The sequence below is a fragment of the Pistacia vera genome, unplaced genomic scaffold, assembly GCF_008641045.1.
Source record: "Pistacia vera cultivar Batoury unplaced genomic scaffold, PisVer_v2 Contig223, whole genome shotgun sequence".
Classification (NCBI taxonomy): domain Eukaryota; kingdom Viridiplantae; phylum Streptophyta; class Magnoliopsida; order Sapindales; family Anacardiaceae; genus Pistacia; species Pistacia vera.
In genome coordinates this window covers 3,371,751-3,398,182 of record NW_022196028.1, presented here as the reverse complement: position 1 = coordinate 3,398,182, position 26,432 = coordinate 3,371,751, and the positions used below count along the sequence as shown (strand labels likewise).

The 26,432-nt window shown below is 35.5% G+C and overlaps 1 protein-coding gene across 1 annotated transcript; it reads right to left on the bottom strand.

Moving 5' to 3' along the window:
* Positions 1-3,731: 3,731 nt before the first annotated feature.
* On the bottom strand, positions 3,732-22,316 carry LOC116130587 (SCY1-like protein 2). Its single transcript, XM_031416305.1, has 14 exons — positions 21,816-22,316; positions 19,741-19,845; positions 18,718-18,828; positions 18,095-18,277; positions 17,491-17,617; positions 15,903-15,964; positions 15,660-15,746; positions 15,323-15,409; positions 13,735-13,848; positions 7,215-7,343; positions 6,747-6,809; positions 5,425-5,586; positions 5,212-5,330; positions 3,732-5,088 (listed from the first exon to the last, which is right to left on the bottom strand). Exons 1-14 carry the CDS (start codon positions 22,314-22,316, stop codon positions 4,152-4,154), a joined length of 2,787 nt encoding a protein of 928 aa, XP_031272165.1. The 3' UTR covers positions 3,732-4,151.
* Between the last annotated feature and the right edge of the window lie 4,116 nt (positions 22,317-26,432).

Here is a 26,432-nt window from a genome sequence, read left to right as displayed (position 1 = left end):
CTTACTTTTATGCAAGTAAACCGCATGCTTCACTCAAAACGAAAGTGTAAGCCTCATCGTACTTGCAAAATTCACTATATATTTGTTGCAAAAGCTCTCGTAAAAGGCTTTCATAGCATTTTTGCGCTGCCGAACGCAACTTGATTTGACGCAAGAAAACCGTGTCCTTCACCCAATGCGAAAGTGCAAATCTCATTCTAATTGCCTAAGTCACTATATATATGTTGCAAAAGTTTTGGCTAAAGGCTTCCGTAGTGTTCAAGTTGCCGATTGTGATGCCACCACCCGATTTTATGCAAGTAAATCGTGTGTTTCCTTTTTGGGGGTAAGTTGTAAATCGTGCATTTTACTCAATACGAAAGCACAAACTTCTTCATATTTATGAAATTAACTATATTTATGTCACAAAAGTTCTCGTAAAAGGCTTTCACAGCATTTTCAAATTGCTGGTTGCGGTGCAATTCTAATTTATGCTAGTAAACCGTGTCCTTCACTCAATATGAAAGTGAAAATCTCATTCTAATTGTGAAATTCACTACATGTATGTCGCAAAAGTTTTGGTAAAAGTGCCAAGCGGAATGGGAAAAAGAGAAGATTAGAGGTAGACTTAGTATCATTCCTTTGCTCCTAACCTAGGGCTTGTCCTGAGGTAGGTTGGCCGACTTTTAGGCCTATTTTACATTCTTTCCCCTTTCTATAAAAGATTACTTATCCAAAAAAAAAAAAAAAAAAATTTGGTAAAAGGCTTCCATAGCATTTTTTGTGTTGCCGATTGTGATACCACTCAATTTTACGCAAGTAAACTATGTGTTTCACTCAATACGAAAGCGTAAACCTCTTCATATTTGTGAAATTCACTATATGTATGATGTAAAATGCTTTTGTAGGGTGTTCAAATTGCCGGTTGCAGCGCAACTCGAGTTTATGCAACTAAACTGTGTCCTTCGCTCAATACGAAAGTGCAAGCATCTTTGTATATGTGAAATTCATTACATATATGTATCGCAAAACTTCCCGCAAAAGTATTTCACAAGGTTTTCAGGTTGCCGATTTTAACGCCAAATGATTTTATGCAAGTAAACCGTGCCCTCCACCCAATACGAAACTATAAATCTCGTCTTAATTGCGAAATTCACAATATATATGTCACAAAAGTTCTCGTAAAAGTCTTTCGTAGCATCTTCGTATTGCTGAGTGTGATGCAACTCAATTTAACGAAAGCAAGATGAGAGTTTTTAGTCTTTCAGGGAGGGGTTCAAACATTCAGCAGAAACTCAGATATTTCATTTTTACTTATTCTTTCCAAATCAGTATCCGGAACGTTTTTACCGAATGCTATCTCTTGCACGCAGCACAACGCACGGGAGATCTCATCAATTGAAATAAAAAACCAAGTTATGAATAATAGTTTACTCCATAAATCAGGAGGCTAATGAGAGTAGTTTGGCTACATCAATAGTTTAGATTATGAGTGAGACAATGTCACTAATTTTAGTGGGTATTGTTTGATTGAGAGTATGAATTAAACAATTGATAAGTAAAGCCTGGATTTTTGAGACCACTTCTTCTTTGATTCGTATTTACTTTTCTAAGGTTCTTTTTTCCTTTTTTCTTGTTTTGGTCTCCTCCTTATACTAAACATAAAAGACTCATTAAGAGTGATTGATATTTGACATTATACCGACATCTACTTAAGTGAGCATGATTTTCTGAACGGAGAAGTTAACTCATGCTTAAGAATAAGATGAGCTTAACTCAAGCTTCTTCCATGACACATTGACATATTAACAAGTAAGGATGTAAGACGAGCCAAGCCCCTTGTGAGTAGCTCAAGCTCAAGCAGCTCGAGTACAATGTCGAGCCAAGTTTGAGCTCCCCAATACTCAACTCAAGCGGCTGTTTACCCAAGCTCGACAGAGGATGTATGCAAGTTTTGCCAGTACTAGTGGGGTTCGGCCTTTAAAATTAGGACAAAATGACATTCTACAATCGAAATATTGAATCCAATTTTAATTTCAGAATTCAAAAACCCTAAATCCCAAATTTCCTTAATCTCTCTATCTCGTTTCGTTCTTCTCACTGGTATCATCTCTGTCTTCCTCTTTTGCACTCTTTGATGCCAAGTTAAGCATGCTAAAGAACTGGGATCATTCATTAACTTTGTAAAGCTTAGTCTTTTCTGTCTTGGTTTCTTTTAAGTATCCAGTTGTTGTCATAATTTTTAACTTTGTAAGATAAGCTCAAGCTTGAGCTCGACTCGGGCTCGGGACTGGATCAAACAACACCAGCTCAAGCTTAGGCCGAGCTTGAGCTAGAGTAGGCGAGCTCAAGCTCGAGCTCAATATTTGAAGCTCGATCGAGCATGAGCTCAACATTGTAGCATCCAAGCTGAGCTTGAGCCACCCAATCTTGGGTTGGCTCGACTCGATTACACCCCTGTCAAGTGTGGACATCAAATGAGAAGAAATGTCTTGGTCAAAATTTTGGCAGAGATGAGTGCGAACCTAAGGGGCTCCATTCATTTATGAATGCTATTGACCCTTCCGTTTTCACTTATTCGCAAACGCAAAAAATAACGTTGGTTGATGAAATTTGGTTTTTAAATTGTAAAAATGAACAAAAGAGGACAAAACCAATATGGTGAGGAGATTTGTCATTTCTGAACGCATGAAACAAAAGACAAAAACAAAAAGAAAAGAAAAAAATTGTTAACTTATTTAGTACTCTCTTTTTCTGACTCTTCAAATTCAAGCTCAAATTTCTTTCTCGAATAAGTTCCAACAATCTAAATAAGATCGTCTATTTTCATATAATTTTTTTGCGATTCGCGTAATTAATAATTATTATTAATTAATGCTTTATTTTAAAAAAAAAAAATTCGAACAAATATGAAATACGTTCATTTTCCGCATTTTCAAATACTGTTTTCAAATAAACAAGTTTTTACTTGTTTGCATTGTCCCATCATTTCGACAACACAAGCATCTACAATTTAAAAAGAAAAAAGCAGAGTTAAATCGGAGAAATAAATTGAATATTATATTTTATTTAGTAATATATAAAAAATCGTAGTACACTTTTATTAAAAGGATTACAACTGAAAAACCAGCATCAACTGAAGGAAAAATTTTGTTAAGTCTAACAAGAAGAGATGTAAATAAATCCCCACATTAGATCCATTGATCTAAAAAAGGCAGTAGATGTAAAAGATTTGATATAAAATTTACGTGCAATCCAATCTCTTTCATCATATATGATCAGTCAAACCTAACAATTAGAGGTTCATTCGGTATTTGAAGTGAAAATTACCTACCTCCTGCAATCTGCCTTAATTATCAATTGTCCACTTTCAGAACGTAAGTCTACAAGTACAAGCATTTTCAACATCCCACTATCAGCTATTAAATAGCTGCTTCCATTGACATTTATCATCAAACAAATGTTGTCAACAAGCTTCTAAATACATCACAAAAAAATTCACCAAACTTCAAATTACAGAACAAAAAAACAAGCTTTTCCCAATTTCTCTTACATAGTACAGCTGGCTAAATGATAGAAGACCAAAAATAATATGAAGTCACAAATTATAAACTACCACTTTCTTCAGCACCAAAACTTGCACATTGAACAAATATAATTTACAGGAATAAGATTCTAAACAAATATTTAGTCACTATAATTTCTAAAAACCAACCATGAGAGCTTTTAGTCTGTTAGGGAGGAGTTCTAACTTCCAGCAGAAACTCAGATATTTCATTTTTGCTTATTCTTTCCAAATCAGTATCTGGAACATTTTTAAAGAATACATTATAAGGAACATAGAAAAAAAGTATTTTCAATATTCAAATTTCAAGAAACTGAACAAAACTAAGCAGAAAAATATAGAATTGACAAAACAAAAGGGGAACAAAAAACCAGTACAGAATCAATCACAATAAACTACAAACCGCTCAATAATCTACATATAACAAACCATGCCATCCCGAGAGCCATGGGGGTTGCATGTCCAAGATGATAGATGAACTTGTACTTTACCGCATTTAAGAGGATCTGGCCATCTCTGTACAGCGTGGGATGGGCACCCACAAGAACACTTCAAAAATTTCTTCTGTGTATGATTATTTTTGAAAGTTGAAAAATGGTAAAACCCTTTACAGCAAATCCAGTAGAGGTGGTTGTTCTGATGTTGGTTTGACATGGCTAGGCCGTGAACTTGAACTCGCTCCTCTTCCTCTTCCTCTTCCTCTACCAACAGCAGTTGCAGGAGGTGGGGCAAGTTTTGGTGTAGTTTGTTCGGACTTGCTAGTACCAAATATGGATCCAAGATTAGATGATTTCTTATCGTTATTGTATGTAACTGAAACTGGACCTGAACCTGAACCTGAATATCCTTGATTCTGTTTCATGAACCCAATAGAATTCAGGTCATTCAGGCCCCCAGAATTCAAACTACCGGAATTCAAAGTTGAACTTGGATTGTAGGAGGCCCAACTGTTATTGCCATTGGTTTGATAGCTCTTATTGTTTGGTGTACTTGTCAAACCAGAAGTATAATTTTTTGTCACTGATCCTATATTGCCATTGCTAAGAGTTCCTGAAACACTTGAAGAGCCACTTGGCCGTGGAGGCCAATCAGCAAATGGATCTAGATCTTCAAAACTTGAAGATGAAGACCTTCCAGGGTTCGGTTGCTGCTTCTCACTATCAGCTACAGAAGAGGTCACAGATGAAGATGCACAAGGAAGCCATTCTAAATCAATTGGAGGGCATGATACAGCTGTTTGCTGACTAGATACAGCAGATACCAAGGAAGTTTGGAATTGCACAGGGGTTACTTGAATTGGTTTTTCACTGTAAATGGTTGTAGTGGATGAGATGTTTTTGATAGAAGACTGATTGGAATTGGCTGGTCCCTTTGTCTTAGGACCCCAATCCTCATCCCATGATAGGCTGCTCTTAGTTGTCGAAGCCACACTCCCACTTGTTTTGCTCAAGGCTTGAGACTGAGGCCCATTGGCAAAAGGAATATCTTTTAGCTCCGGAAATCCAGCATCAGTTACAGTAACTCCACGTTTTTCTTCTATCTTCCTGCAATGAAATGTAATGATCAGTAAGGATTAAGTTATTTTTAAAATTGTGCACAAACACAAAAAATGGACTGGGGGCAGGGATGAGACAGGATTCAATGGGTGCAAAATATGATAGTAATACCTGAGAATATCCTTGACAAAAAGCATATATTTAGCAAACTGCTGAACATTCAATTGTTGAGCAGTAAGAAGAGGGGAGAGTAACGGAAGGACATGTTCTGCAGCAAATTCGACTCCATACTGAACAAGATGAATCGGGGAGGAAAATGAGCCAGATTTCACAAACATAAACATACCACACATAGTAGAAAGCTAAAACAAGTCCATTGTTTACCTGCTTGAGAATTGAGTTAGCAACCCCAAGGGTACACATAAGGGTAGGAGCAGAACGGTCAACAGCTGTACAACGTTGAATCGTTTGCAAAATGTCCAGAACAGCATGTTTATCAAGTGTGTGAACCAGATCTCCTAAGCATAGCAAAGCATTGACTCTCACCTGCCAACGTAAACAATCCCAACACTTCAGATTGAATATCAATTTCTAGATTAACAGGAAGTAGTGAAAACAGAGCACCTATTACTCATTCAAAGGCATTTTGCACTCCTGACAAAACTTTTTAAAATAAGCTGAGGTTATGCTGCCAATACATATGTCTAATAACTTGACTTGTACCAAATTACAAACAGGAAACTTAAGAATATACACAAGAATGACAATTTATCTTTTTCCCATTCCACAGCATGATTTGATTCAATTTTACAGCAGTTCGAAAAAATGATTCTTCATTTTCTTCTCACCGTTCTGCTGAATTTTTACGGTGGGAACAATAGAACAATTAGACTTAAATGTCTTTGAACCGTCATGAACAATTTCTCCAGAGGCAAGAGGTTTATACACACCCATACAAGCACCAAATGTTCCTTGTAAAACAAGTTAATCATAAACAGCATTGCCTTGTATAGCTATATACCACATTCTTCAGGGAACTATTTCTTGATAAGAAACAAAATGAAATTTAATAATAATATATACAAAGTTACATATAAAGTGGACAAGTGGCCCCAAAAAATAAAGCAAGGTAAAAAGAAACAGGAAAACAGCTACAGAAAATCACCCAGCATAAGAATTAGCATCTTCACAATTTGATTGAACGTATAAAGTGGAATAGCTCTGAACTCATTAAGAACCGAGTTCTTTAACGAAATTGAAATAAACGAGTAAAACAAAACACAGATTTAAATTATTTACAGGCAGGAGAGATCCAGTAATCTTTATTTAGTCCTTGTTAAAGAGTTTTTGTGTCCACGTTTCAAAAATGCATACAGAATTCAACAAAAAGATATTGCTCAACAGAATTACGTAGTAGAAAAAAGCTCTCAGTGAGATGCAGACAAAAATAACCACACATTAGCTGTGTCAACACTTCTCAGTGGCAGAAGACATGCACAAGCACTATAATGGCCATCTGATTCTAGCTTTAATAGAAGCCAAACTTAACAATCCTCAAAAATGATATTTTTGTAACCTTCAATAACAAGTTTATACAAAATTCTTCAATATGGAAAATTGGTCAAATGAATAAAAAAAAAAATTGAAAAGAAAACATATAATTGCACTACAAAAAAGATATAAGATAAAACAAATGAAATACATACCGCAGCAACTGTTGTTTTAAGAGCTAAGCCATGAACACGGGGCAAAATCGCTTGTTTCACCAGCTAGAAAGAAAAAAAGAATATAAGAAAACATGTCAGCAGTTTCTCCCTATACTTGCCACCAGAAAGAAAAATAGTAGATGAAGATGGGATATGCAGAAGCCAAAAGGAACTTCAAGAAGAAGACCTTGGGCTGTTGATTGCTTCTTAGAAATGAAGTTGGGATTCTAAATTTGTTATAGGGTTCAGAATTCAATTTCTATAAGGATCATTTTGATTATAGTGCTTAAGACAACAGCTGGGATAGTTTTAGTGGGTTTCTTTTGGGCTTCAGTTAAGCTCTTAAAGTCTAATGAGGGGTAATAAAATCCAGACAGCTTCTGTAAGACACATGATAATTCCTTCCTTCCTTCCTTCCTCCCTCCCCCAATAAAAGGAACTTCGAAAAGGATGACAAGTGGTGGTCACCTGAACATCAAGTTGCTTAGCAAGGGATACAGATCTTCTCAAAACTTCCTCTTGTATGCGAGGATCGGTATCATCATAACCTCGAACAAGCAAGGGCAATAAATGTGAAACTAGCTGCTCCCGACCAGTCTACAACAACCACATAACAAACAGTATCATGCTCATGCTTTGTTCTTGCAGTATAAGCATTAATAAACAGATAAGAAACCATCCAGGGATAAAAAAGTGCCATCTCAAATACAACATAAAACTCATATGGGAATTTCAACCAGGCAGAATTTTGGCAACTACTAAACAAATAAAAAAAAAGAGATGTGTGCTTCATTCAGATTGATTCAATGATCTTATAATAATTATATAATCAAGCTTCTGTGTCCATGAAAAGGAGGCAATTACTTAGTTAGACAAAATTTTAATGATTCCTGTTGGACCTAAAATCTAATTACCCAATCTTTGCCACAACGGAGAACATTTAGTTCAAGAATATAGAGAAACTGAAACAGCGGTGTATAAGCTCAACAATGTAACAGGAAAGTAGGACCCAACCTTTGTTATTAACTTTTGAATAAACAATAATGGCATTAACATATGAATCCAGCAATAAAAACTAGTATCTAGACTTTTGTCATACTCGCATCCAAATTAATGCCATCACTAATTTCTTTTATTTAGAATATGATGAGACCTCTTTAGTGCACGACTTTACCAGGAAAAATAAGAGAGTGAATAGAGGATGGGGGCAGGATTTACCAAGTAGAGGACAGTCCTAAATAGCATTTTAGTGCGCGTAAAGCAATGGACAGGTGGCATCTACAGATTGGTTTTAAAGAAATTCTATTAAAATGGGAATTCAGCATAAAAAGGGTTGACAGGGAATGATTGGGGGTATCGAAAAAGTAAAAAAGGGAATTTGGGTTGGGGAGGTACTGGCCCTCGAAGCCAGCTGGTTATCTTTTCTTTATTTTCTTCTTTTCAATTTGCTGTTCATTTTCTGGTTTCTTATTTTGTGTAGTTCTTGTTGATGATCGAACTTGTGTTGTTTTGAATATTCATAATAATACAGTAGAGGTATCTCAGTGAAGTTCTGGTTGAGAGTGTTTTGTCCAACAATTGTTGTTGAGGTGACTGGGAATTCCGGGAAATTGGGTGCATGTGTGGTTATACAGGTTGAGTTAGAATAAGGTTTCTATCAAAGTGGTATCAGAGCGTAGTGACGATCAGGGTATGGTTGGAACAAGGATGGAAAACTGATTAGATATTGTGGTGAAAGACATGAGAATGATGAGGGAATGCTTGATGGAAATCCCAGCTTGGATTAGACGCAAAGACGAGGAAGAAGCCAGCAGAGTTGAAAGGGCTAGGTGGACAGAAATACTTGTTAATCTGAATCCAAACCTAGGGGAAGAGAATGATGAACCTAATCCAAATACGAATGGTGAACACACAGTAATAGGAGTCGACCAGAATTTGCCGGCCGGAAAATTGAAATGCCGATATTCATGGGTGAGGATCCTTATGGATGGTTATTTAGGATCGAACGATACTTTAATGTGTATCAAGAGCGGAGGAGGAACGATTGAACACAATGGCGGTGTGTATGGAGGGAGACGCGATAAATTGGTTTCAATGGATGGAAATCCATGCTCCCGTAGCATCCTGGCCTGCGTTTAAACTCTCCCTACTTCATCGATTTGGTGGATCCTAAGAGGTAGGATCGTATGAGGCGCTGATGGGAATTCAACAGACTGGCTCTATGGAAGATTACCGTCGTAAGGTTGAAGCATTGTCTGCACCATTACGAGATGAGAAACAAGACATACTTTGGGTTGCCATCCTAAATGGGCTCAGGCCAAAAATTAAAACAGAAGTAAGGTTGGGACAGCCCAATTCGCTAATCCAATTGATTGAATTGGCCCAGAAAATAGAAGAAAAGAATTGGGCTTTGGATGAATTGAAGAATGGGCTAAGTAGGGGTGTGAGGCCCGAAGGAGTAGGTGGAGTTAATAGAGTGGGTTGGACTAATAATAGTGGGCCAGGTAAAAATTTTGGACAAAGTGAAAATGAATTAAAAAAACTCATATGTGACCAACCCAATGGCAACTTCAGGCAACACAAATACAAATACAAATCCAAATCCAAATTTCAGTGCGCAAACGAGCTGAAATTGGAACGATTGACATCTCAATGTCGTTTCGAGCGACAACCAACGCAGCACCAACAATTCCGTTTAACAACCACCGACCCATTCGAATTTCAGGAGAGAGTTCCCTTTTGAACAGATGACAACATGAGATTTAGAGAAAAAGGGCGCGTGGGATATGTTTCCGGTGTGATGCGAAGTTCTTTCCAGGCCATCGATGTGGGGACAAACAGTTCCACGTCATTCTGATCGATGAGGAGGACACCTAGGATGAGACGAACAACAGTGGAGATGAGTTAAGTGAATTTGTCGTAGAACAATTGCAAAATGATGCAAAGCTTTTGATTAGTTCTGTTGTTGGTATTTCGGGTTCGAAAACTATGAAATTGAAGGGTAAAATCAAAGGTGTTGAAGTGATAGTGTTCATTGATAGTGGAGCGTCACACTATTTTATTGGCAAGGGTGTGATAGAAAAATTGGGGATATCAGTGATGCAGACTCAAACTTCTAGGGTGAGAGTTGGTGACGTTATAGAGTGCAGTCTGAGAAAGAAGTAGGAATGTGCAACTGGATATCCAAGGAGTTCCAATTACACAAATTTTTTTCCCATTCGAGATGAACAGAGCGGATGTAGTTCTGGGAATTGCTTGGTTGGAAACTTTAGGGGAGACAACAGTCGATTAGAAGACACAAGGGATGAAATTTAAGTTAGGAGACAAAGTAGTGAAGATTCTAGGGGATCCCGCCTTAAGCAAGACCCTAATTTCATTAAAGGCTATGCTTAGGACGATCCAACGCGAGGGACACGGGTATTTTGTAGAGTTTGGTAATTTACAGAAGCAATCTGAGTTCGAATTTGAGGGGGACAGCAGCATCTTATCAGTTCTGAATCGGTTTCAGTTAGTCTTTACTTCGTTATCAGGATTACCGCCGCCTAGAACCCAAGATCATTCTATTAGCCTCATTCCCGAATCCCAACCCCCAAACACTAAACCTTACGACTATCCCTACTACCAAAAAAATGAAATAGAGAAACTCGTTGGTGAGATGTTAGCTTCTGGAATCATTAAACCCAGCCTTAGTTCCTTTTCCAGCCCAGTGTTATTGGTTAAAAAGAAAGACGGCGGATGGAGATTCTGTATTGATTACAGGGCTCTAAACAAGATATTGGTCCCGAATAAGTTTCCCATTCCAGTGGTGGATGAATTATTTGATGAATTAGAAGGAGTCTCAGTTTTTTCTAAGCTGGATTTGAGGCTGGGCTACCATCAGATTAGAGTTAAGAATGAGGATACCCACAAAACGGCATTTAGAACACATGAAGGGCATTATGAATTCCTAGTCATGCCATTCGGCTTGACCAATGCCCCAACCACTTTTCAAGCCTTCATGAATGACATATTTCGGCCTTTTCTGCGGCGATTCATTTAAGTTTTCTTTGACGATATCTTGGTTTACAGCTGTACAAGAGAAGATCACATTCGGCACCTGGAGATCACCCTTAGCACACTTGAAGAACACCAATTAGTTGCCAGAAAAAAGAAATGCTTCTTCGGACAACGGAAATTAGAATACTTAGGGCATATCATTTCAGCGTATGGGGTGGCGATTGATTCTTCCAAAATCGACAGTATTTTGCAGTGGCCAATTCCTAAGGATATCAAGGCATTACGTGGATTTCTTGGTTTGACTGGATACTACCGACGATTTGTCAAAGATTATGGAAAAATAGCCATTCCTCTTACATGTCTACTTAAGAAACATGCATTTCGATGGAATCCTAAAACCCAAAAAGCCTTTGATGAGCTTAAGCAGATCATGACATTAGTACCGATGTTGGTAATGCCGAATTTTGCTAAAGAATTTATCATTGAGACGGATGCCTTAGGGAGTGGGTTAGGGGCTGTTCTTATGCAAAAGGGTAAACCATTAGCTTTTTTGAGCAAAAGGTTATCGGCACAATCTAAGCTTAAATCAGTTTATGAACGAGAATTAATGGCTATTGTAATGGCGGTTCAGAAGTGGCGACATTACTTATTGGGGCGACGATTCATCATTAGAACGGACGAACGAAGTTTACATTTCCTAACAGATCAACGGTTATCGAGTGAAGACCAACAGAAATGGGTTACTAAGTTGATAGGATTGAACTTTATCATCCAGTATAAACTGGGGACAGAGAATCGAGTAGCTAATGCTTTATCTCGAAGAAGTGAACTGGTTGATTTCAATGGGCTTTCTGTGAGTTACTCTGCGGTGTTAGAGGAACTTGAGCATGCTGTTCAACAAGATGACAACTTGCGTGGGATTGTCCAAGAGCTACTATTGGATCCCGATGGCCATCCACCATTTAAATTAGTTGGGCACCATCTCTTGTATAACGGCCAAATGGTTTTACTGAAGAAAGAGGCCCACATTCAACAACTCCTACATGAGTTTCATTCGTCACCTGTTAGGGGCCACTAGCGCTTCTTTCGCACTTATAAAAGGCTCAACAGTGTGGTGTATTGGGAGGGCATGAAACAGGATATCAAAGAGTATGTCGACTCTTGTTCGGTTTGTCAACAAAATAAGTACCAAGCTTTGAGCCTCGCCGGATTATTGCAGCCCTTATCTATTCCTAATCAGGTGTGGGAAGACATTTCCACGGACTTCTGAAAGCAAATAGCGTCGACACAATTTTGGTGGTGGTTGATAGGTTGACTAAGTACAGTCATTTCTTGACTCTTAAACACCCTTACACAGCCAAAGATGTCGCCAACCTTTTCATTAAAGAGATTGTTCGGCTACATAGGTTTCCTCGATCGATTGTTTCCGATCACGACCGTATATTCATTAGTCACTTTTGGAGAGAATTGTTTAAACAATCGAGAATGCAGCTTTGCATGAGTTCGGCCTACCATCCTCAAACAGATGGCCAATCCAAAGTTGTGAATTGGTGTGTGGAGACATATCTACGTTGTTTTGTGGGAAGTCAGCCTGACCTAAATAGATCTCTTGGTCTGAGTTTTGGTTTAATACAACATTCAATAGCTCCACAGGTATGACACCTTTTAAAGCACTTTATGGTTGCGATCCTCCAACTATCCTTAAGTTTTCCAATCATGGTTCAACTGTCGATGAAGTGAATTGTCAATTGCAAGCTCGCAATGTCATCTTAGCAGAGTTGCAGGAGAATCTCCTCAAAGCTCAGGGACGAATGAAAAGTTATGCCGATACAAAGAGGAGGAAAGTTCAACTGGAAGTTAGGGATTCAGTTTACCTCAAGTTGCAACCCTACCATCTTCGCTCTTTAGCTCGTCGATACAATGAGAAACTAAGTCCCCGATTCTATGGTCCTTTTGATGTTAAAGAAAGGATTGGTACAGTGGCCTATCGCTTGAATCTACCTCCCACAACCCGCATTCATGATGTTTTCCATGCGTCATAACTCAAGAAAACTAAGTACCTACCACCTACTACCCAACCCTTCCCTGTAGCACTGGATGAGGATCTTGTTTTGAAGGTCAAATCGGAGGAGGTTTTACGTACATGAAAACTTTTGAATGGTCCTTTGGAAGTCTTAATCAAATGGAAAGGCCTGCCCAACTATGAGAATTGGGAGGAATTCACCTCCATTGATCTCCAATTTCCTTTATTCCACCTTAGGGACAAGGTGGCTCTCCTTCGGGAGGGTAATGATGAGACCTCTTTAGTGCACGTCTTTAGTAGGAAAAATAAGAGAGTGAATACAGGATGGGGGCAGGATTTACCAATCAGAGGACAGTCCTAAATAGCATTTTAGTTGCGCGTAAAGCAATGGACAGGTGGCATCTACAGATTGGGTTTAAAGAAATTCTGTTAGAATGGGAATTGAGCATAAAAAGGGTTGACAGGGAAGGTTCGAGGGTATCAAAAAAGTAAAAAGGGAATTTGGGTTGGGGAGGTACTGGCCCTCGAAGCCAGCTGGTTATCTTTTCTTTATTTTCTTCTTGTCAATTTGCTATTCATTTTCTGGTTTCTTATTTTGTGTAGTTCTTGTTGATGATCAAACTTGTGTTGTGTTTTGAATATTTATAATAATACAGTAGAGGTATTTTAGTGAAGTTCTGGTCGAGAGTGTTTTGTCTAACAATTGTTGTTGAGGTGACTGGGAATTCTAGGAAATTGGGTGCATGTGTGGTTATACAGACTGAGTTAGAAGGTTTCTACCAGAATACATTGTTGTCAAACCACTTCCACTCCTATTTATTAAATTTATTGAAGCCATCAAGAAATATAGTAGTAAAAATTAAAATATAGAATAGAATCTCATCCTGTAATGTACAATAAAATACGGACTAAAAATTATATCCTCTCATCTACATTATAAATATGGAATAGCATAATAATCTTAATTACCTTGTTGCTAATAAGCTCCAGTTGCTTCACAAGTAGCAAAAGTGTCTCACCAGCAGCAGTAGTCAGGACAGGTAAAAGAGCGGGTAGTGTTATTAGCTCGAAATCATTTCTATCCTACAATAAATTGTCAGAAATCCTAAATTAAATAAAAACACGATAATGCTAGACAGAATATAAAATAAATTCATTACGACATGCTGCCTCAACACTTCCTCCACATTGAGTTCATATCAAACAATCAGATCTATAAAAACTACAAAACTGGCCCTTAAGATACAAGTTCAGGACTTCAAGTCAAACCAAAATATAAAAAGGCAAATCAGAAAGAAACGCTAGAAAGCCAATAAAACAAGCTCCACAAGGTTCTACATTCAACTCATCAAAGGATGCTCCATGCATAGAGGGCATTCAATTCACACTATTAATGTACTATTCTGTAGGGCTGTGCAAAAAAAACCGGTAACCGAACCAAACACGGTAACCGAACCGAACCCGAATTTTTGGGTCGGTTTCGGGTAACTTTTATAAGATACCCGAATTTTCGGTTCGGCTATCAGTTATTTAATTTAAGATAACCGGGTACCCGGTTTTATTAAAAAAAAAAAAAAAAAAAAAAACCAGTTTTTAAAATTTTTTTTTACTCTCAATTTTCAAAGGGCAAAAGCCCTAAATAGGCAAATACATTGCCCTAAAATTTCAGCCCGTCAGCGTCACTGCGTCAGGTCCCGCACTTTGCTCTCATCTCTCTCAAATTCTCTAGTCTCCAGTAAAGTGCGTCAGGTCCCGCAATCTTAAGCATGTGGATTACATTTGATCTTTTATAATTAAGTGATATTTGAAAGGCAAAAAGAATATCAAGGATAAGAAAAGAAAAAAAAAAGTAGAAGAAAAGAGTAGCAGAGATTTGATTCTGTATTTCTATTTCCTTTCACATATTTCTTTGTTGCTGCTTCTTCAGTTGTAAAATTATTGAATGAAATACCCCTGATGGAATTGTATCTTGTAAAAAGTTAAAATTCATGATGAATTTTAATCAAATTCGGGTCATAAACCGGGTATCCAATTTTTGACCCGAATATTCGGGTACCCGCAAAGCGGGTATTCTAAAAACCGGTTCAGTTTGCAGGTACCTTTTTAGGGGTACCCAAACATTCGGATACCCGGTTTTTCGGTCTAAACCGGTTTGGGTGCCCGGTTTTGCACAGCCCTACTGTTCTGAAGGTGCAATAAACAATTTCTTCACATGAAAGCAATTTAACAAAGCCAATGGTGAAGGGAAAAAAAGAAGCTTCTGTTGTCATCGCATTAATTGAAACGGCTATTTAATATAGAATTAGACACAAGTTGTTCCAGTAGAAAACAAAGAGAAGGAGGATACAAAACTTTGGAAGAAATTAGACATCTACTACATGCACTATACCAATCCAACCTCCTTTCAACAACTGGTCCAAACAGATTAAAGTCAACAACTTTACATGCCTATTTGAATGCTATGCAAGGATTTAATAATCTGATTAACAACAATGCGAAATATATTAAATAGGCATGCCAACTTTTGATATTGTTCGCAGTATGAAAGAACTAGCACCTGAGACTCTGCTATTGTGAGAACCATGGGCAGAATCATTGGTTGCATCACTACATTCCGAAGTTCTGCACAAAGTGGCGGTAGAACCTGCACGAAAATCTTGTTCAGAAAAGTTTCTGTGCATCATAATTGTTGCAAAATAGAAGCTTGAATGGTCCATCAGCTCAGAAAACAAAAATTAGCTCAATTCAAAGTGAAATGTGATAGATTATCAAACTTCATTTTAAAATATATAACCAAACTGACAGATTTCAACTTCAAGTCAGGTTACCAAAAACAGGAAGAAACTATCAAAACTAAGAAACAAGAAAATTCTGACCCAAGAGAAGACTCAAACCTTATACCGCAGAACACGAGAATCAAAATCTTTCCACATATCTGATAATGCTTTTAAAAATTCAGATTTCTGCATGTTATCTCTCCCCTGCAAAAAATTAAATTAAATAAACAAAAATGTGATGCTAAGAGGTACCATTTCTATAAAAACTCTTTATTTTTATCTTTTTCATTCCTCAAACACAGCACCAGGAATAGTATATCTCATAAGAATGCGTTAGCAAGCTAAACTGCAAAAGCTTACAAGCATGTGGTCAAGGAATCGAAGAGCGCGCAACCTAGTGTCATCACGAAAAAATGGAGAACCTACAAAAGGAAGCATAAATTTCAAAGAAATATACAAACCAAGTATGAGTTACAACACAAAAGAAATTACAGACAGCCAACAATAGCTCAGGCAAATTGCTAATGTATTTTAAGCAACTAATAGCCACTCCTGAATCTTGCCACAACATCCATGACATTAACAAGTAACAACAATTCTAGGTCTAATGTAGAGAGACCCTCAACAATTTTGCCTAATTTATCGTAAAATTAGAAAGTACATCCAATATCAAGAAAAGAGTAACCTGTGGCTCCCAGTCCAATTTCATATATGATATTATCACATGATAGCCCTATATATCACCAACAAGGGGGTTCGTGTCACTCCTTAAATTATACAATTCAGTTTTCCTCGCTAGTATTTTAACTCCATTAAAATTCTGCCACTCCTTACCAAGCTCAATTCTCTTAGTTTATTTTAATTGTTCTGATGTCAAGTATTAATTATCTTTCTTATTTGTTTTTTTTCTAGGAAACAAAGATAATCTATTAATGGACAAGTTGTCCACACGAAAAAGATAGAGCATCCCAAAAACCCAAAGGTTCGAAAAACACATCTGCTATTCCAAAAAACATCAATGCTAAAAATCAAAAACCCCTAATCACAAAAAGTTACAACCTATAAAATCTTAGTTATCTCAAATCTTTGATTATGTTTTATGTATTTTTATATTATGTGTTTATCTTATTTCCTTTATTATTTGTTGTGTTAAATAACTATCGGTCTTGAAGTTTTTTTAATTCTATAACTTTTACTTTGATATAAAATACAATTAAGTTTAAGTAACTTACACACATTCATAAATCACTTTTCTCTTTTCGGTTTTCTTAGCTTTACTCTTTTCAGCATTAATTAATTGACATTTCAGTTGTTACAATAATATAAATAAATAAAATTTGAAGAATTCTGGATAAATAATAACAGGTGTTATCTCTTTATATGACTCTTTTGTTTTTATGACTCACACTATAAAATTTAACCATATTAATTTTATAGCGTAGTTAATGAGTTAATCATCCAATAATTTTTAACTATAAATATTCTTAAGAGTGCCCCCTCACACAAACTTATGGGTCCACTGCTTCACATAATGGCAATAGCATTGAACATAAAAATGCATGAGCAATATGCCATTTCAGATAATTATGAGGAAAAAGCATGCTCACATATATAAAATTTTCAAATCAAAATGATAGACAAATTCTGACATATTGCCTTCTAAAACTGCAAAACTATGTAGCGAAGATATTGGTGATAGATAGGCAAACTTCTTGACACTTTTCAACGGGAACATCATGGTTATCAGCTTGTGAAAGGGACCCTCTTAATCTCTCTGAACATACCTTCTTTTGTCCCCTGTTATTTGAAATTCTTTTTTTTTTTTTTCTTTTAATGCTGTCCATGTTCAAAGTTCTTTTAAAAACCAATTGAGAAAATAAAATGTCCTCAATTTATAAAAATACAAGAGTGGGAAAAATGAATGGGTCCATAATGCTCACTTTTTTACCTGTAAAATCTGACGCTGTCGGCCTGAGAGACTCATTTGCCGAAAGCATCCTTTGAAGGTCAGGAACTAATTCTGGTGGGATAGAGGAGAAAGCTTCATTGGATAAATAAGTCAAGGTATTCATATACTGCAGGAAAATAAGAAATAAAAATAAAGGACAAGAATTAAACATTGACAACTAAAAATGAAATTAAAAAGACTAAATTATGTTAGGATGAGACAGCAACAACCACTGTTTATTTACAAAACTAATGACAAAATGTTTAGACCATTAAATTAATGTACATTCAATGGTTGAAATTACATTTGAATAATAATAAATGCATATTGGAGGTCGTACATGTCATATGTAATCTAAGCCATCCAAAGAATACCAATTTAATTGTCAGTCACATTCTGTGACATTTGTGCAAATAAAACAGGGGCCTAGCGAATTGCCAATGGATGTGTGTATCTAGAGAATAATCAAATAGAGCAGCATATCGGCAGCACCACAGCTGAAAAAAAACCAACAGTTTTTCTTGTTTTCAAAAAACGCTTGATGATTGAATTTATAACCACTGCCAAAATGCAATGAATTATGACAAAAATAATCTATTAGTACCATCTTGACATTGTTGTGGCAATCAAACAAAGGCTTGCGAGCAATCAGGTGGTAGGCAAGGCATCCAAAGCTGAATATATCAGAAAAGCATCCAACTGAAGCAGTCTTGCTCCGAACAAGCTCAGGTGCAGTGTAATTTAAGGATGGCTGAAGGGGCAGCATAGAATCCTCAACATCATATTCCTGTGCAATCATATCAAATTAAAAAAATGCTAAATATGGTTCACTGAGGAAAAAATACTCAATTCATCAGAACTGGACGACTTGGACCCAATGAAAACATTAAACAAAGAACAGTTGACACACAAAAGGAACCATATAATTCAGTATTGTCAAAGAAGTCCAAGACAAAAGAGGAGACAAAAACCCAAAGTGATCGTGAAAGCAAGTGGACTATTTAGGAAGTGGGTATACATAGTGTTATGGAGTTAAGATCACCAGGATTAAGTGAAGAAAATGCATATAAATAACTTGAAAATACACCAACTTAGAAAAATTAGCAGGATATATTTTCAGAATTTAGCAGAAATAACTAAGTAAATGCAACAATTTTATCCAAAATGAACAAGAATAATGTACCCAAAACAATTTTTTATTCCCTAATTCAACTGAAATTTACTCACAGCATAATGAAAGGCCTGCACATTAGACGAATCACTACTGACTTGATCTGTCGTGATTGCAAAACCAAATCCACCCAGCTTCCATGCCCCACTTGAAGTTATTAGGACATTCTGCAAAAGAATTGTTCGTCATCAGATAACAAATCCATACAAGGGCCAACACCGTAGGCTATTGATCTCTGGATTATAACTATTCCAAATTTCAAATGATAAACAACATTCTTATGCCACTAGATCAAAGAAAATATTAACCATTCCAAATTAAACATAAATAATACTTATCTTCAAAGATAACAATAAAAAAAAGAAAACAAAGACTCCATGTTCATCTCCACAGATTAAGACAAAAAGGACAAAGACTGATTCATATCAACAAAGAAAGATTCACTGAGGAAACAACTTAAGCATTTCAGTAACCTGAAAGAATGTAAATATTGTAAAACAACTCAGTATACACTGGAAAGCAACAGCGACAGCCCATGGCCAAAGGACCATTAACAAAACTGCCAAAACCACAACTCAAATACCCATAACCATTTCCAACAATGTTCCTACCCCCCCACAATCACTCCCCATGCCATCACCATGACCACTGGTGTGGTAACTGTTATAGCTTTCTTTCCCACAATTTCCATCCCTACCACACTAATATTCACTACTAACACAAACACTCATCACTAGGACATGAAAATCAAAAGAAAATTACTAGAAAAGTAAGATAGCCCATATTTTTTTTTTTTTTTTCTAATGTAAGTTCTCCATGAAAAAACCCTTCAGAAAGCAAAGTATTTTACGTGGAAACACCCAGAACTTAAAATATGGACCAGTCCAAATGTCAATGGAATAAGGCGCAAGAAAACGAGGACCTCAGACCCCTGGGTCTCTTAATCCAAAAAAAAAAACGAAAAAGGTAGACAGCCTACCAACTCTCAAGCAATTTCCACTATAGAACAGTCCAACAAAGCAGGAAAAAGTTGTAACAACTTTAAAATGATGAAAACATGTATAAAGTGAACAAATAACCTCAGGTGATATAGCCCGGTGAATGAGATGAGCATTGCTATGGAGAAAATCCAAGGATTCTGCAATTTGGAGTAAACCATGCTTCATTTCCAACAAACTCATCTCCTGCAAAGCAAACACATTCAGAAAGCTACGACTGTCAAGCATAAATAACAATAACTCTTTAGATAGATTCAACACTAAGCAAAGCATCAACCCAAAAAAGAGGTACAACTCCAAGAAACATCTTCAAAGACATAATTTCAAGGAGCAGCTAAGCTGCATACATATTATCTAATCTGGGCTAGATGAGTTATTGTCATAATATGACCAAAAGACTAAGCCAGGAAACTCTTTGGTCTTTTCTCACAGTAGGATTACACAACCAGACTTAAAAATAATTTGGGTTGTTGGATCTTGGAAAAAGTAGCAGCCATTGTTGTTGTAGGGGAAGTAACGAGCAGTTCCGACTTTGTTGTTGTCTACTTGGCCAAAAGGCGTGGAACTAAATCTCTATTTCTTTTACGTCCCTTCCTTTATTAAATGAATTTATGTTAAATGGCAGATAGAAAGCTGGACAATTTGTTCTAGCCTTTTCTTTGAGTTGGCCAAAGGACACATCCATACAGTTAAGATGAGTGCACAAACACCAGATTTCCTATAATTCTGTCTCTCCGAAAAATCATAAACCTAATATGTCAAAACATTCTAAACGAGAACCAACAAAATAAAAAATTCGTAGTATCACAAGTTTTCAAATTCTCATCGCATTGAACATTAAATGCTTGACATCCCAAAAACCCCTATGATTTCCCTCTAGCAGGATATATCAGATCTAAAAGTGGCTTGACAGTCCCCCATCCTACACTGCATCCCATTCCCTAGACATCCCCTCCCACTAGCAAACAAACACTCCATCTCCTAGTAGTTAAAAAAAAAAAACATACAGTACACTTTTCTAGCAACCTAGTATGGAAGATATAATCACCCTTCATTATACATGTAACACCAGGTAATCACAAAGATTTTCATTCACCACATTCTACACTATCTATCTCTCTCCCAGGTCCAAACCTCCACAATCTTCTCTCTAGTATAGAACCCAATGTTACAGGTTCCCTAACATCAGCACAAACTGGGGGGCACAGCTTGTAACAATTAACAAGATGATGTTTAAATCTCTTCATCCATGCCCTTGAGGCATAGACTTTTTAACTTTTCTTGTTTTTCCGCATCAATGACAGACAAAAATAGAAACATAACAGATGTTGAAAAGCTTGAGAAAGTTCTCCTGATACTCATAAATTACCATTGACCATTCCAATCCTATTTCAACAACTGTTGTTAAAATATATGAAAACCAATGCTGCCTTAAAAGATAACCATAAGGTCAGCCAAATAAGACAGGATTGAAACCCATAATAGATCATGACACATATATTACACAACTTGTAAATAATCTTCTTCTGAAGACTGCAAAATCCAGCAAAAGCTACCCTGATGTTTCAATTCACTAATTTAATTTATTTTTCTTCAAAATAACTGATTTATGCCAAATCACCATATACTTCACATGTCCCATCATAGCAAACATATCATTATATATGAAGACAGAAATCCATAAAGCCAACTGTTACATCATGACATTTGCAAACTACCAATGCTTACATTTCTCTTTCACAAGATGATTTGAAGCAACAATCACAAAATCCAACCAAAAGAACTAGAAGAACACACAGCTATCCAATGCCACTGCTAAACCTTAAAATAACTACATGATCATAACCAGATCATCAAACACATCATCGAACACAACACTCATAATCTACGATATAGACTTATAACTACAACTTTCACATTAAAAGTGTTATCATGATCCCATCCCAACTGATGTGACAATTGATATCATGAATCACCAAATTAACTGCCACATCATCATTTTGATAGATATACATAGTTCACAATCCCAACTTCGGAAGTATAACATTTACTCTAATCCTGCTAATTTAACTCATTCAAAATTTAATTGAAGGGAAAACCTAATTCAATTCAAAATCATAATTAATTAACAAACTAAACAAACACATTACGCATACCAATCCCTTAAGCTCCTTCGGCACTTTCATGACATTCCCAAAATTCTCCAAATTCCCCAAAGCGTTCGCCACCGACGCGAATAGCGGCTCCGTCACCATCGCCATCGCGTTCTTACTCTCATCCATTGCCTGCACCACGTGTACAACTCCCGGATGCCGAAGCCTCACCAGTCTCCCCGCGTCCGCACGCGCCAGATCCAGAAACGCGTCCTCCACCGCCTTCGACAATCCCGCACGAACCCTCGCCTCCGACAAAGCGCGCTTATCCAGCACCCAAACACACACAATTGGATACTGCTGAGCGCGCGTAGCGTCACGCGCCTTGGCGGAGTAGAGTTTCCAGGCGAGTCCTGGCCCTGCCGATCCGATCTGGTCAATGATCTCGTAATCTTGGAGAGGTTTCGGTCCGGTTACCTCCTGTACGGTTGTTTGTACGGTTTTTTCGATCACGGCAGCGGTTTTGGCGAGGGCTTGAGTTAGGGTTTTCATGTTGAGAGACATTTTAAATTTTATTGAATATTTGGAAAAAGATGTTGAAATAATTCCTTTTTTTTTTTTAAATGTTTTGATTTAATTTTGTGAGGGATTGGAGAATTTGAGACGATGAATCAGAGAAGCTTTCTTCTCCCGGTTTCCGTTTGATCAAAGCTCTCTTTTTCGCAGAATTGTGTTGAGGCTTTTTTTTTTATATTCATTTTTTAAGTTTTTAATTTTTGGATTTATTAATAAGGGTAAATTACAGTTCACTACCTGAGGTTTCAAGAAAAGTAATCGCACCCAACAAGTTCCATAGAGAGCATCATCCGAGGGAAACTTTGTAAACCCACACATGATTGAGGAATAATTTAAGATGATTACATATTGTATAATTTCTTTTTATCTCATTTATTGATTATAATTTATATGTGCGTTGATGTATGAAAAAGTTTCTATTTACATAATATTCACTAAGCAAAGATACGCTATTAAACAACAACAAAATTGATTGAAGGTTAGACAATATTTTCAACGGAACAGTCCTTGCCATTTGTTTCAACGGGTTGATTTTTTTAGGGAAAATGCAGTTGAAAACTTTGCATCTCATAACTCCGAAAACTACCAAGAACAACCCTGCCATTAGTTTTTCTATTAAAATAGATGGAAGACCAAGTTTGACCATTACAATTACAAATTTACTTATAATTGATTATTAACTTGACCATATTAACCCTTACAAAATTATGATTGATAAAGTATTATCAATATGATTCAAACTCTAGATCCAAACATCAGACTAGTATCTTCACCACTCTGCATATAAAACTTATATAACTATTAACCACTTACCTTATGGTCGGAAAGCATGATCTTAGGTTACCTAAAGGTCTTGTTTGACTCTTACTAAGCGGTCACTTGCCACATTTCAATGAACTCCGAAGACTAGTTAAGTTACACACAAGCTGGTTTGAACACTTTGGTTAAAAAAAAAAAAAAAAAAACTTATGTAATTATGGTACAAAAACAAATATATAACATACACAAACAATATTTTATTTTATTTATGTTACAATATACTTAAAATTAATAATAAAGTATATATAAAATTCATGTTAAAATAGATTTAAATTAATAATAAAGTGTATATAAAGTTCATGTCAAAATAGATTTAAAATTAATAATAAAGTGTATTCAAAATTTATGTTAAAATATATTAAAATTTAATAAAAAAGTATATTTAAAATTTATGGTAAACTAAATTAAAAAAGGAGCAAGTTCCTCCACCACCGCAAACCCAAGTTTGATTCAAGCACAATACATTAGTCCATAAGGGGCAGACACAATATTCCAAGAGTCTTGGGCATTTAAAAAAAAAAAAAAAGATAATTGTTGGTTTTCTTTTTTCTTACTTCGTTCTTTATTATACTTTATATTAAAAAACAAATTAAAAAGATGATATGATTCAACCTCAAATAAATTTTTGTTTTTCTTTTTTTTTTTTTAGAAGAGTTGGGAGAAAATTTTAACATAAGATAAAAACAGAAAAAGAAAATGTAAAATTAGAAAACGAAAGTGATCATAAACAAGATGTCACGTAGCTAGATTTTTTTTTTTTTTTTTAAGGTTTGTTATTTTGTATTTGTTAATTTTCAAATTTAAGTATATAATATTTTTTTATAAAATATTTTTATTGGAATTTTAAATATATTAAATTTTATAGGAACTTTACATATATTGAATTTAATATTTTTCAATATTATTAAATATAAAATTTAGTATATCTTATATAAGTTTAAATATATTAAAATTGACGTTAAATATTATATAATTTCAAAGAAGTTGAAAATGTATTAAATTTGATACCCTTATTCCTATTTTATGGCTTAAATCTTATAATATTACTGGTGTATTAGTTTAATTTTGCACTTAGAGGTCTAGGTTCTAACCTTTTATGTATTAATTTATTCAAAAGGCATGTTTAACTTGAAAAATAAATCCTGCTCTTGGTCCCATCCATTTTAACGGGAAAAAAAACTAACAATAGGGGTTGTTCTTGGTAGTTTATGGAGTTATGGGATACAAAGGTAGTTTTTTGAGTTTCAGCGGTTGTAATATCATTCTCCCACTTTTAAAAGAAACTATAAAAGTGTGTTTGGTTAGAGGTTATGTGGAATTACTCTAGTAATGTTATCTTATATTACTCACATTACCATGTTTGGTTGTTAAGTAATAAAAGATTTTGGTAATCCTAAAAAATCAACAGTAATTATTATTGATTATATAGGTGATAATCTGAATATCACTATTTTCTTATGTCTTCTAAGAGTACTTAGTAATCTTAATTTTGTTACAATTTTACATCTAAGAGTTTGTTTGGATCATATAATATTTCATTATAAAAGATGTTATATTAATGGAATGATATATTACTTTAAAAATTATTAGGAATATTTAGGAAATGTGTTTGATTGGTGCAAAAAAATTGCTAAGTAATATGTATGATTGGGAGAATAAATTGGTGGGTATGTTATATAGATTATTAAATTGCCCTCCTTGTTGAATATTAATATAATATCATTTTTTGAATTATTTTTTAAGCCCCTATATTTGAAATTTGCTAAAACACCCCACCATATAAAACTTTAATTTATAGCAAAATCACCCCCGCTCACCCTAAGCCACTATCGACAGCTAGCCACCACCTTCGGCTACCATCAACAACAGTCAACGGAATGGTGCACGATTGGCTGTATATAGCCGGTCGTGTGCCCAAAAAGCCATTTCCAGCCATAGATCATAAATCCATGGCCGTGAAATGACGACCATTTCACGGCCAAATATGGCCGTTTCCTGCTTGAATCTGGAAAAGGCCTTACCAGTCAGATCTCGCCATTCATACACCATTACAGTGACTAACGTCGGCGGCCGAAAGTGGTCTTGGGTGGTTAAGAGTATTTTGTTAACTTTTTAACTTTTTTATGACTGAGGTATTTTAGCAAAATCTCATATGTAGGGGGTTAAAAAAATATATCTAATAATATTAAAAAATAAGGGCAATTTAGTAATATATATAACATACTTATCAATTTATTTCAATCTAACCAAACACATTTACTATATCATTTTTAATAATCTTCAAGGTAATCTGTCTTCCCATTACTATAACATTCCTAGTAAACATTTCCAATAATACAACATTATCTGAACTAAATGCACCATAATTATAATATCAAATACTCATCACTATTCACATGTCATCGTCACAACATTACCATTGAATATCATTTTAATTGTAGACAACATCACATATGCATCATTTTATTTAAATGAATCAACAAAAACATATAATGAAAAATAGTATACTGACTACAAAATTGAAAGATCTTAAACTTTAATGTAAAAAAGTGAGAGCGAAAATGTATTGTTGATGTCTTTAAACTTGTCATCGATTGGTTTGTATGTCATAAAGTTATATTATTATTATTGTTGTTGTTATTAAGGTGGCAAATATTCCTAGAGCGGGTTGAATAGGAATCTATAAAATTGTTTATGGAATAAAAACTTTCACCAACTCAAACACGTTATGAACTTAAAACAACAACAAAGATAAGCAATAAATAAGAATGATGTTACACAATAAGGATAAACAATTTTGAGCAACAAATGAAAGAGAAATATAAATATGAGCAATGAATTAGTGCAAATAATAATGATGCTTCAAGTAAATATAAAAGGAATAATAAATGAGTTGAGAGAGAAGAAATGTTCATAGATTTATATTGGTTCAGAGCTATATCCACAAGTCTCTTACATCCACTTCTTCAAGACAACCTCTTTGAAGTTCCATTAGAATCAAATTCAGGCCTTTAAACTAATTTGATAGAATTTTGCCTCTTATAATATTTTGACAAGATTTTGCGTCTAGATTTACAAGATTTCACCCATAAGATGTTTGAAAAAGTATGTAAATGATTGCCTTTTAAACTAAGCATTAACACACAATAAAAACAATACTCTCAAAGGTTTACAAATGAGTGCAAGAAAGTGATGTTTTGTTTTTTATTTTTAGATCAAGAGATTATGTGAGAATGATTTTTTTTTTATAAGGCTTTGTTTCTCTGATATTCTCTTTGTCCTTTT